The 13,826-nt window shown below is 34.1% G+C and overlaps 1 protein-coding gene across 3 annotated transcripts in view; it reads left to right on the top strand.

Moving 5' to 3' along the window:
- The first annotated feature begins 1,663 nt into the window (after positions 1-1,663).
- Positions 1,664-13,826, top strand: part of LOC115222331 (microtubule-associated protein 11-like) — a 28,186-nt gene continuing 16,023 nt past the window's right edge. For 2 of the 3 annotated variants that reach the window (XM_036511102.1, XM_036511101.1), the window contains exons 1-4: positions 1,664-2,195; positions 7,565-7,790; positions 10,273-10,359; positions 13,171-13,288. In XM_036511102.1, the coding sequence (XP_036366995.1) occupies positions 1,809-2,195; positions 7,565-7,790; positions 10,273-10,359; positions 13,171-13,288 (818 nt within the window). In that variant the 5' untranslated portion in view covers positions 1,664-1,808. The remainder of the gene's footprint in view (positions 2,196-7,564; positions 7,791-10,272; positions 10,360-13,170; positions 13,289-13,826) is intronic. The other variant, XM_029792519.2, reaches the window with a different exon arrangement.

Here is a 13,826-nt window from a genome sequence, read left to right as displayed (position 1 = left end):
TTTCTTAATCAGGTCACAAATTACAGAAATATATTATAATCTTTTAGATCATTTATTGTTTGCTTCAATTATTTGTTTCAAGTTATCAAACTTTTTTCTACTAAAAGTACAATAAGATTATGAATTGGTAGCAACACATGAATAAATCGAGATAATGGACAATAAAAAAAAATCAAGTATTCTTTCCTGTCACTCCTAAACAAATTAAAATGGAAAGTCTTTTTACATTTTTAAATTGACGGAAAATTTGAAAATATCCACAGGGGCTTCATCTTCATGTCTGCTACATGGCAAGCATTTGAAGGTCCACTAGTTTGATAAGCACTAACGAGATTCGATCATAATTTAGAAAACACTCACAAAATTCTCTTCCTATACTCTAAAGCAGTGGTTCCCAACCTTTTCACTACCAAGGACCCCTTTTATTTAAATGAGTTTTCCCACAGACCCCAGGATATTGAAAGGTCTGTCAGCTTAGCATGTTCACATACCCCGGTACGACCTTTGCGGACCACAGTTTGGAAACCACTGCTCTAAAGCATCCAAAGAAAAAATTCTATTTGAAGAGTAAATTGAAGTAGAGAATTAACTCCAAATACTGTCGAATCCAAGAATCTGCATTCTATGTTCCTTGTTTTAATATTTCAAATCATATGAACTCTAACCACAATTAATTTGCAAATATTAATTCAATATTATCTTTCGAAGGTTATCTCTGATAGATAGTATGTTATAATAATTATTTTTCAGAGATGTACTCGTTTGGCGAAAGACTTGCCTGAGACCGTGTGTTAAAACTGACAATTACATTGTGGAAGAGCATTTTTGGTCATTAAAAAAATAAACAGAACTGTCACTTTCTTTTTCGCGGCTTTACGAGGACACGGGCTCGTGGACACTGACTGTTACATATTTTGTAAAGCACACTGCTAACACAGTAGAACAGTATTGACTTATAAAACCGTTTAATATATTTTATAGTGTATTGTGGTTGCATAACGAAAATACTGTGTCCCTACAAGTCATTATGTATATATTGCAGAGGTTCTCAATCATTTTTTGCCTATGGACCCTTTAATTCCCATTTTACTCGAGGAACTGAATATCCTCATAGCCATTCGATGTCTAAAATTCCTATTATATTTTTGTGATTAAATATTATTAGAAATTGTATTTTTTTAAATGTTTAAATATTTTATGTATTGTAGAAATATATCCAGTTTATTGCACATAAACGTAAGCAACAAAATGTTATATGGACCTTATGGACCCAAGGACCTTAAGGACCCTAGTTGAGAACAACTGATATAACGTTTGTATGTAACGTTCGTTGAGTACGCAAGACTTGAAGTCGTTTTGCACTCTTGTTGTTAAGATGGTAAGCGATCGGTTAAAATACTACTCGAACATTTTGATAAGGACTCACTGTTTTTGCCGGGCCCCGCAAGACCCCTGCCTTTTTTCTCGGTGACCTGGATGCGATTTGAAGTCGGAAATCCCTTGGGCAGAAGCAGATACTGCAAGAGATATACTTCGACGTTCTAACATTCAACCAGTCCATCACCTTGGACAATACTTTATCAAAAAAGATGAGTCAGGATTTGAACTCAAAGCGCTGCGAGTCGGAACAAATAGCGTGGTGCATTAAATCCAACGTTCTAAGTACTAACTGGTTTAAATCAACACAGAATAGTGAGTCTCAACAAAAATTTAATTTGTATATTAGTTCGAATGAAGACTTCATGTGATAAATGTTGTAATCGAGGCTCGAGGAAAGTTATACCCTGCGACTAGGGCTGCATGGAAGAATGGAAGAGCATGCAGACAATGTGGACGAAGCATCGTCATTAGAACTAATTGTGTCCGATAAAAACAAACCGTTTTCTACTGATGATGACGCATATCAACAGCTCAAATCTGTTTACATCGGGCAGTCGATTGATGTATTCGTATTAGTTAAGTATTGTCCTGAGCGCGATAAGTACTCGGATTTAGAGTCTTGGCGCTGTCGAATATGTCAGCTTGGGGTGCACGGTTGTCTGACCCCTGCTCCAGAGACTGAAAGAAACAATGATGAATGCCGACTTTCGAGCAAGGAGCCTTCTGTTGATCATAGCTGGCACTTTGGCGAGTGTAAAATTTGCCTCAGTTTTACCGAGGGATCTGATTCCAGAACAGTTTCTCACTTCCATCTGGTAGGTTTCCACCCTATTATAATATATTTTCTTCACAGCAATATTACAGTAGTGCCTAAATTGACAGATCTTTTTGTTTCAGTATTGTTTACATATTCTATGTACTTTATTCCTCCGTGAACACATTGTTGAGCTCTGTTGAAGTTGCTCATTTCGCTTTGATTCTATTGTTTACATTAGACAACCTTCACACTTATGTCATCAGCTGAGTAATTTCTCACAGTAATTTATTCTCCAATTTTATTCTTTTTATATTGTCATATTATCACATTCTTCCAATGTTCGCTTATTTTATTGGAGCCTAAAAAGGAACCACTTTGTCAGCTGTTCCTAACGTTGCGGGTCTGCGGGCCCCTGAAAAGTGGGGCAGTGGGATTTGGCTGCCCTGCTCACAGCCGTAAATGTAACATACCTTCGACTACAACAAACATTCCGTGCCCCTTGCGCTATGCCACTCTGTTCAAAATTTTAAAAGTTTGCTGTGTATGATATATAATTATTACTTAATTGTTTTTAATAATTCATTGGTACTACAAGCTAACAGTGGTCCCGGTGCGCGCACTTGCGCATCCTCGCTAGCTAGTCGTAAGTAGTCGATCCTACAATTTTTAAAACTAAGTAAATAAATTATTTTTATAAACAAACTAGGGTTAGGGTTAAAAAATTAGGGTTAGGTTTAGGGTTAAAAAGTCGTTGTAGGATCGACTACTTACGACTAGCTAGCGCAGATGCGCGAGTGCGCACACCGGGACCACTGTTCGCTTGTAGTACCAATTCATTTACCTTTCAATGTAGATATGAAACTGAAAACGTGTTTGTTGTAAACTTAGGGTCCGTAGGAAAAATTCATTTAAACGAAATTAGGTCTTTTGCTGTGAATAAATTGGGTATCTAAACCACTTTTCTATGTAGCCGTTCGACTTTTTTAAAAATAGCAATCATATCTCCCTCAAATTATACCTTACGGACTTTTTAATAAAATGTAAGGATTCGCTGCATAGTGCAGATCTAGATACTTTACAGTCAAGGAAGACAATAAGACGAGATGGTCGTGTTTAGACTGCTACTGATTATGGATCTGCTTCATCAGACTTTATCTGGGGTTAACAACATGATTAGTGTGTTCGCATATGTCAAACTTCAACATTTGACAGTGCTCACTTTGTTGTTATTGCGAAGCAAACCAACAGTTACCTGTAATCGGCATACCTACACAAATGTGCCCCATTCTGTTTCAACAAATCCGTTTCAGATGTGAAAAAGATTTTTTTGTGAGTGGGGAGATGGTTTTTGGAATATTCACATGAGTCAGCTTTGTTTCCTCATAACTTTCAGAAAAATGGGTATTTCTTAATGAAATTTTCAGCAAATACCTTTCAGAGTGTATAGATTCTAATTATATCGGAATTTAATAATAATAATAATAATAAATCACATATCTACAAAATGAAACTTGAAATTTCAAAACAGAATTGTGATGTATCAGTATATTATGTGTGCGTGTTCACCGTTTTATTTTTTCATATGAAATTCCGATAATCGTAATCTATGCACTCTCAAAGGTATTTGTAGGAAATTTCATTAAAAAAAATGTACCCATTTTTTTCTAAAAGTTATAGGGAAACAAAGATAACTCGTGTGAATTTTCTGATACTCCAATCCACACCCACGGAAAATTTGTTTTCACAACAAATTCCGATATAATCGGAATCTACACTACCTGAAACATATTTGTAGAAAATTGCCTTAAAAAATATCCGTTTCTCTGGAAGTATTGAGGAAACAAATTCGGTGCGGGAGATGGGGGGGGGTCACTTGTGTCGGTGTGCCCCTTAACCTACATTTTAAAGCCGAACCGTAATTTACATTCTAACATTTGTGTAGGTCAATCGGCTAGTTAATGTCCACTCTAAATATGAAGCCGAGTTCTGTAAGAAATAACTTCAGTGTTTTCATTTTGTATGTATGGTGTTACCAATAGACGTTCTAATTTCTTTTCCCCATTTACATTGGACACCCCAAGGAGATTCTTTCTTATTTTGGCACAAGGTCCGTAATGTTAAGAGAACGGGATCTTTTCCGTTTGAACGGCAGTTTTTTTCTAGCGGTGTCATATGAAAATGTCACCCATAATTATGACCCTAGTATCGATCTATTGCATTTCAATCTGTTTTAGGGGTGGGGGGAAGGGTATCTTTTTTTTCTTCACAAATGTAAATAAACCCAATCTGTTTCTTAAACGAGGGACATATTCATACGGCACAGAATGTTTGTTTTTTTACCTCAATAGACGTCAGTAATTGGTTGAAATTGCAGAAATTGAAGAAAAATAACAACAAATATCTTACAAACAATAGAATTTTCTCAATAAAGCCAAGAGAAAAAGATGTTTTATAAACACATTCTACCAGTATACGAAGTTTACAATTTTTTAGTTACCTAGAAATTATGTTAAAAACTGCCGTTCAAACCGAAAAGATCCAGAGAACGGGTTAGTTAATTACATTGACCCTAGTGCCCAACTGGTTCCTATTTTATTAGCCCTAGAAGAATGAAAGGCAATTGGCCTTGGTGGAATTTGAACCTGGAACATAAAGACAGGTGAAATATTTTTAAGTTTTTCGTCCGCCATGTAATGATTCTACAAGCTCACTGCCTTCAATGCAAGAAAGATAATGCATATTTATAACTAATCATTGTCTCTCATCTAATTAGCTACACAATATATACGTAACTACGCTATTATCTCTGGTGAAGACATGAATATCAGAGTTTCTCATTTACTTTCCATTAAGAGACCATTAGTGTTGGGTACAATAAGAAATATTATCCTGGTAGGTTGATGGTTTGATTCCCAGTTGATACTATTTCATTTCACTTACAGATCTATAATTCTAAGATACAGTGTCTTTCATATTCATTCTTAATACTTTTTGGCAGATTCGGACATAAATCTGCTAATCACAGTTGTAATTCATCATTAGAGAACAACTTCTCCTTTCAGATGAACATGCGTTCATAACACACCCAATTCATTAGTGTAAGGGTACTGTGTGACACCTGGTGTTTCAACATCATTGTGCCCCCTCAGCCAAAGCTGCCTTGGACTAATGAATCTAACAAGTGTTTGTGGTTCTTGTTTATAACTTTTGCAAACAAATTATATGCTGTGTTTTAATATCTGCCAACTGATAAATCATCATGTGTATAGTAAACAGTGTGAACCAAAGCAATTACTTATATATTCATTCTTGATATATTCTGGAAGATGTGAACATGAATATGGTAATTGCTGTGTTTTGTCATTGGAGAACAACTTCTTTCAGAGGAATGTGTGTGTCTGTAACACACTTAAGTCATTTGTGTAAGAGGACTTTCAGACACCCAGTGTTTTAGGTTAACTGTTACCAAACCAAAAGACATCCTTTGACATTTTGTAGTTTTTACCATAATGTTGAGGCCAGAGGTTTTGTTTTAGTATCTTCAAATGGTATCAAGATATCATGTTCTTCAAGATGTATCTTTTGTGATATGTAGTGTTCTTTGTCCAGATTGAATACTCCAAGATAAATGACAAAATTACAGCTATTTTTTTAGTTGAAAATAGAGGAAAGTAATGGATGGAAATACAGATTGTAATCTTACACAAGTCACACTTGGAGAATTATAAGAGCATCGGACAATATAACTTGTGGCAATATTTTGGACTTTAGCATTCTAAATTCAAATAATGTCATGGCCCATTTGGGCAGGATACTTAATTTGTCAATCAATTAAACACACCACTTGGTCACTTGGGTAACTTTAGTGAAGTCTATACTATTACAATCATTTGGGCCAACTTTCCAGTTTGAGAATACCTTTCTCCCTTTGTCCCTCTAGCTTTGGAGATCCTACAAAGGATCACAGACACTGTCCTTCTCTCTGCACTAAGCATTAAATAAATTCCTCATTCTTTAGATTGCACTGGCTCACTGTGTATCAGAGTTTTTGTCTTAAGTTTAGTTTTTGAAATATTGTGTTTCTCATGGAAATTCAAAATCTATGAATATTGTAGAGCTTTTGACTCCATTCACTTATACACAAAGCATTTCTTTAAAAAGAATGTATCGAAACAACCTCTCATGTTGTCAAACTTGATTAGTATACAGCTTACTTAAAATTTGAAATTTTACAAAAAGAATAAATCTATCTTCTCATCAATTACTTTTAACTAATAGCCTACACCCACATCAACCTCAACAGTTAATATGCACAACACTATATGTAAATGACATTACAGTTACACCATTCTTCAGATACAGCTGTACAATTTCATCAATATACAACCTACCACCTAAAAATGCAGTTTCAAATAAATTGACTAAAAGTAGTACCTACAAGATCCACCATCTTCCTTTTTACCAATAGCATCAAAGAACATCAAATACAAGCAACCGTTACACACCATAACTTGTGCCTCTACAAAGTTGCTTCACCTGTTTGAAATAGCAACCAAAGCTTCCTAAATTTACACCCTATTGCCTCATTATATGAATGGGATATGTCTTACATGCACTGTGTCTGAAAAGAGACAAGATGGTCATTGCTTTGTAACAGTCTTTGGAGGAGGAGGGAGTCCTGTGGATGAATCAGGACTAAGGCAGAAATCTTTTGGAGTTGGTGTCTTAGAGAGCCAGACAGCTACTGAGAGCAACACTTGCTTGTAGGTGCTTATAGGTCCGCTCAATCTGGACTAAAATGGGCTAAACAACATTTTAAATATATCACACCTAAAAAAAATAATAAAATTACACACACCAACTTTGTAGCATACACACCACATTAGGGGACAGTAAAGAAATCAAAACAATACAGGCACATACTTAGAACATTTCAGTTACATTTGACCAACTCAAAGAAAGCATAATTCTTATGAACTGACTATACATTAAATACATCATGGATTATGCCAGTCTATTTTGGGCCCCTAATTTTGCCATAAATTACGAAGATCATAAACAGTCAAATCATGACAGGCTGCATATAGACAACCTCACAAACACAAAATAAATAAATAAATACTCAAAATAAAAGATTGGAAAGTACATATACAAATAAATAGCAGCAGTTGGGTTTTTTTTTTTCGTGTGTGTGTGTGTGTGTGGATCTTGCACTTCAGAATAAAGTTTTGAACTGGCACTTTCAAAAAACTAATAATACTTGTGTTTAATAAGTTGCTATTTATGTCCTTATTAGAATCTAATATTTATTTTTTATGGTACTTATAAAACTTCATTGATCAAACTAATATTTTTTCATAGTTTCAAACTAAAATAAATGCTGTATAGATACTAAGCCTTTTTATTTTGTTTTATTTATTTTTTCAGAAAGAAAAACCTTACTTTTCTAAAGGTAACATCTATGTAATTCCTCTGAGCCTAAGTCTCACCTCTGTACCAGGTGGGTGCAAGCAAGTGTTGCTCTCAGTAGCAGTCTGGCTCTCTAAGACACCAACTCCAACAGAATGGATGGCACTTGAAAAAGATTTCTGCCTTAGTCCTGATTCATCCACAGGACTCCCTCCTCCTCCAAAGACTGTTACAAGGCAATCTTGTAAGTAACATCCTAACTATATCTTTTATTGAAGAACTTAAATGTATCATTTTGATACTGTCAATATTGTCTATCTGCTTACGTCAGAGATTACGTCCATCTATACATTGTTGCTTCTGTACATGATTGCTTTACCCTGTGATATCATCTCATACTAATAACAGTCATCGTTTGTTACTTGGTTGTGCTACCTTATATGGAATTGCTCCCTTTCCCTGTTTACTACCATTAATACACACTCTTCCCTGTCTTGCTGTCTACTACTAGTCCTACATCTACCTTGACATGGATTATCATCTAACAGTCTCATTTGAAATTGCTAATGGACTATAACTATTATTTGTTTGGTCATAAAACTACGTAATTCATATCTATTTTACGCTGATCTGTCTCTCACTTTTGACAAACTGGAGCACGTAAAAGCACCCTCTACACTCTTGGAGTGATTGGCATTAGGAAGGGCATCCAGCTGTAGAAACTCTGCCAGATCAAGATTGGAGCCTAGTGCAGCCATCTGGTTCGCCAGTCCTCAGTCAAATCGTCCAACCCATGGAAAGCGGACGTTGAACGATGATGATGATGATCCTTGAATGGGGATATTCCCTTGTTTTTACATCTTTCTGACTTCTCTCCCTCTGATGACGAAATACTCAGCCTATAAAATCCTTACTCAATATGATTATTCACATGCTTGACTATCCTAGAAACAACTGCAAGAGACTCCATATGTTTATATTCTCTATCTGATTTAAATGTCTTTTTTCAAGTGATGCCAAACGTTTTTTTTGTCTTTTTTTTTTTACTTTAAACTATTACTACATCTTTACAACTACAACTAATAATTTCACCTCCTCTACCTTTTCATTCTTCTATTACTATTTGTCCACTTCCTCCACCTCTTATTTTTATTACTACAAGTACTAACTCCTCCAAAAGTTTTTCAGAATTCGCTTTAGTACAACTTTGTTTTGCCACCAGTTTAAAAGGGTCTTATTGTCAACATTAAAGTATTACCTGTTGAATAACAAATAAGTTTGGGAATATATTATCAGGTAATGTTACATAGGTATGACAGTTATGGTGTATGTTGGTTGCAGTATAAGTGAATCCTATTGAAGACAAAATAATATATATTGTTCCAGAGAATATTATCAGAGTTGTACAGTATTATTGTAATTGAGAGTTGGTCAGTATTATTGTTATTGGTAACATATTTATTGCCTATATAAGGAATTTGTTTTATTTTTGTTTAAATTTTTAAAAAATTTCATTACTTTGCTTAATCCCCATAAAATTTGGGAAAAATAAAGTTATATTGACCTATGTAAAAACACATCGATATGACCCATGGTAAGGCAGAAATATATTACCAATCATAGGACAGGTAATTTGAATACAAATGAAGTAATAATATGCAGAACAGTAATAAGTTAAAAACAGAAAACTCATAAATATTAGAAATTATCACAATTTTTTAAAAGAACTATGTGAGCTGAGGCAAATAACTCAAGTGAAGTAATGCTTTAGTTGGAAAAAGAAATTGAAACCTAACAGTAATTGTGACACAAACAAAAGGAAATTATGCTATACTGATGAAGCCTAATAAAACATATATAGATGTCTTCTTGTTTAAAAATGAAGATAAGACTTTTTCTTTGAGTATGTTGATTATTATTGTGAAATTATCTTGTATAATTAACAATTTCTGCTCGGGTTTTGTGTTCTTTCTCCAGCTACAAGGAAAATTTCAATTAATTGAAAAATTTTTCAATTTCATTTACAAATGATCATCCTCTGCTTGACATCAACTAAATCAGGTTTTACAAAGGATATTATTGCTGTAATACTTACCCCTATTATACTCAGATCATTTAATCTTAATGTCCCCTTCCATTATTAAAAAAAAATGGTATTGTACCTGTTCTAAAATAATCAGCATTAATAATAGAAAAAGGCTGTAGATATGGCTGAGACTGTTGAATATCTAAATGCAGCTTTCAGTTTTATCTTCTTTCAGTTCTGAGTCTTAATTTTACCAGAGTAAGCTTTGCCTTTCATTCCATCAACATTGATAAAATGAGTAGAATTTTTATTTTCACACTCAGAATTGCATGGAATAAACTTCCCACATCAGTTGTTAGCTATTGAGACACTACATCCTTCAAAACTTCTATGCTTCCTGAAATTCACTAACCGTAAACCTGATGGCCCCATCCTATACTTTTTTAAAAAAAAGAAAACTTATTTACTATTCAATTCCAGTGAATATTCTATGTACTATTCATGCAGTTTTGGTTACTTTTTCTAATGTGTTGTAATGCACATACAATTGTTATGTAATATATGACAATGAAAATATGTCATTAAACAAATTAATGTTTGATTCTACTAATGAATTAATTCAGTCTTTTTGCTGTAATTCATTCTCTTCATCTTAATTTGAAATCATTTTCTCTATTTTTCTTCTGTTTTGTCTTTACAGTAAGTTGTCTTCTGAACCTAATACAACCTCCTAAACTGAAGTGTCATCTTGCTCAGGCTGCAGGCAAGCAATTCATTCTGTTGGAAGGTCAGTTTCTTATTACCAAAAACAAAGTCACTAGTATTCCATCTGTTTTTACTTTGTGTCTATTTACAGCATCAATTATTAGCTGTGCATTTAACTGATATTCTTCTCTGATAATGCTCTACCTCTCTCATTAATGATTTGGAAAAGAAATGAACATCACCATTTCCATTTCTATCAACTCAGATTTATTTTGTCTGTACAACATTGTTATCAAACTGAGATTATCAGTTTTCAAAACTCCTTAAGAAGGTAAAACATGTTTAAACTAATTACTGTATAAATTAGCATTTCATTATTTTCTATATGGAAGACAAGACTAGAAAAGAGCCATATATACTAATGTCAATACAATGAATGGGTGCAAAAACTATGATACAGAATATCTGTCAGCTGACAAGTTACCAGAAATTTAGAAATATCAGATCTTACTCAGTAACATTGAATGTTACAGAACTGAAACATACAAAGCATTTCTGTAATATAAACCTATCCAAATTAGCATGAAAACAATATAAATGTTATATTAATTGATAGTGATTTTAACTTTAAGTGATATTAGACATTTAAGTACTTGTCTGATACTGACACATATAAGAGGTTTACCAATAACAGCAATCAAATCACTCATTTATTGTTCATAATTTGATATTTCATCTCATATTAAGTATTGTAATTTGTTTCTCCTACTTTAGCCTTTAGTAGAAACAACAGCAAAATCTCCCTCCTATCACATGTCCTTTCCTCACAAGAAAGGACACATTGGAAAATCTATTCCTAGAGGTATTCTGTCTACATGCAGGATTAGAGTGACCAATATGATTTGTGCTGACATGAAGTATCTGAGAAGATAGAGTTATACAGGTTAAAAAAGCAGAAATCATTTTTGATACCTAATTTGAGGAGATAGAATTTAGTGTTGGATCAAGTGTGAATGGCACTGATCCTGAATTTGTAATATGAATGGGAAAGCAATTAAATGGCTCTGTGATCTTTTGCAATATAATTTTTAGAATGTTTTTGTTGAAAGAATCATTAGTGTTACCAAAAAAGTTTGCATCAGAGACAACCATGATGTTGTAGGAGAGAAGTGCATTTACCTGGATGATGGCTCACTTGCATTTGATGATTCTGCAAAAAAGGAGGCTTGGAAGTACCACTGTGGTTCTTATTGTTGAATCCCTAGCAGAACTAGAAAAGAAAATTCAGATGTGGAAGCAAGGTCCAGAATCAAAAGGCTTTAGAGTTAATTTAGCAAAGACCAAAGTGAGTAGGAAAACAGACAGATCGCTCATCTCTTCAGGGGGTTGGCCCTACATAACATGTGGAAAAGGTGTTGATAGAAACTTCATATGGTGTACCCAGTGCAAGCTATGGACACATAAGAGGTGCAGTGATATCACAGGAAGGTTAACAGAGAAAGTAATCTTTGTGTGTTGCAGATGTGCAGGTACAATAAACACTAAGAATGTACAGAAAATTGACTTTGTCAAGTGTCTGGTGGGGGGGGGGGGGATCCTTAGAAGTATTAGATAGTTTCCATTACTTAGATGACCACATTAGCAGTGGAGGAGGTAGTTCTGAAAGTGTAGTTACTAGAATAAGAATGGGCTGGGCAAAGTTCAGAGAGCTACTATCTTTACTAGTAACAAAAGGTCTCTCCCCCAGAGTGAAAGGCAGATTGTATGATACCTGTGCACAAGCAGCTATGCTACATGGCAGTGAAACATGGGCTTTGACTACAGAGGACATATGAAGGCTTAAAAAAAATGAAACCAGCATGTTCTGTTGGATGGGTAATATTAGTATGCATATATAACATAGTGTAAGTAATTTGAGAGAAAAATTGTGTATGTTATGCATGAGTTGTAGTGTGCGAGGAAGAAGACTGCACTGATATGGTAATGTGATGTGTATGGATGAGGACAGCTGCATCAAGAAGTGCCAATCTGTAATTGTGGAGGGAACATGTGGAAGGGGTTGACCCAAGAAGGCATGGTTCAGAGTAGTGAAAAAGGATCTTCAGACACTGGGCCTCACAGAAGGAGATAGCAAGTGACTGAAACTTCTAGTGGTTTACTGTGCCTGAGAAGACATGTGTCAAGCTAAGTAAAATTGCAACTAGCCACACTTTCTTTTATCTTTTACGTGTTTCAGTCATTAGACTGTGGCCATGCTGGAGTATTGCCTTGAGGAATTTTAGTCAAACTAATTGACCCCAGTCCTTATTTTCTTTTTAAGCCTGGTACTTATTCTCTTTTGCTGCACCACTAAGTTACAGGGGCATAAACACACCAACACTGGTTGTCAAGTGATAGCTGGGGACAAACAAAGACACACATGCACACATACATATATACATACATATGTATGACAGACTTCCTTCAGTTTCTATCTACATGCATACATATATATATATATATATATATATACGATGGGCTTCTTTCAGTTTCCATCTACCAAATCCATTCATAAGGCTTTGGTCAGCCCAAGGCTACAATAGAAGACGCCCTAGGTGCCACACAGTAGGACTGAACCTGGAACCATGCGGTTGGGAAGCAATCTTCTTACCACACAGCCACACCTATGTTCTAACTTCAAATTCTGCTGAGGTTCATTTTGCTTTTCATCCTTTTGGGGTCAATAAAATAGGTATCACTTGTGTACTGGGTTAATGTAACTGACTAAACCCCTCCCCACAAAATTTCAGGCCTCGTGCCTATACTAGAAAGGATTATCATTATCATCATCATCATCATCATCATTATTATTATTATTATTATTATTATTAATTAGCATCATTTCTGTTATCAGTGCACAACTCTACATATGAAGATGTTACCATATCTAATTGTTGGGTGTTACCAAGTTCCTGTCACTGGGCTACACGAAGTCCAACAGAACCCTTATGTGATCACAACAGCAAAGAATGGTAAATATCCCTTATTTTGTTTATACACTTTCTCTCTTGCCCCCATTACAGTTTCTGAATGACAACTGTTTTAATTTTGTCATGAAAGATCTCCAGATTGTCCAATATGAGTTCAATGATACTTAAAACTTATTTCGTATTTGGTATGTAATTGATGCAAGTTATTATACGCAATAAAAATGTCATAAAGTAAATTGTAACTACAACTATATTTAAATTAATAACACTGTATAACATGATTTTTGTCCTTGGGTAGCAACCGTTATTTCCTATATATATATATATATATATATATGTATGTATATATATATATGTATGTATATATATATTGTATGTATATATAATATGTATGTATATATATATATGTATGATATATATATATATGTATGATATATATATATGTATGTATATATATATATATATATATTATATATGTATGTATATATATGTATGTTATATATATATATATATTATATATATATATATATATATATATATGTATATATATATATGTATATATATATATATATATATATTA

The sequence above is a fragment of the Octopus sinensis genome, linkage group LG19 (assembly GCF_006345805.1).
Source record: "Octopus sinensis linkage group LG19, ASM634580v1, whole genome shotgun sequence".
NCBI classification, from domain to species: domain Eukaryota; kingdom Metazoa; phylum Mollusca; class Cephalopoda; order Octopoda; family Octopodidae; genus Octopus; species Octopus sinensis.
This window is presented reverse-complemented; position numbering and strand designations above follow the sequence as displayed.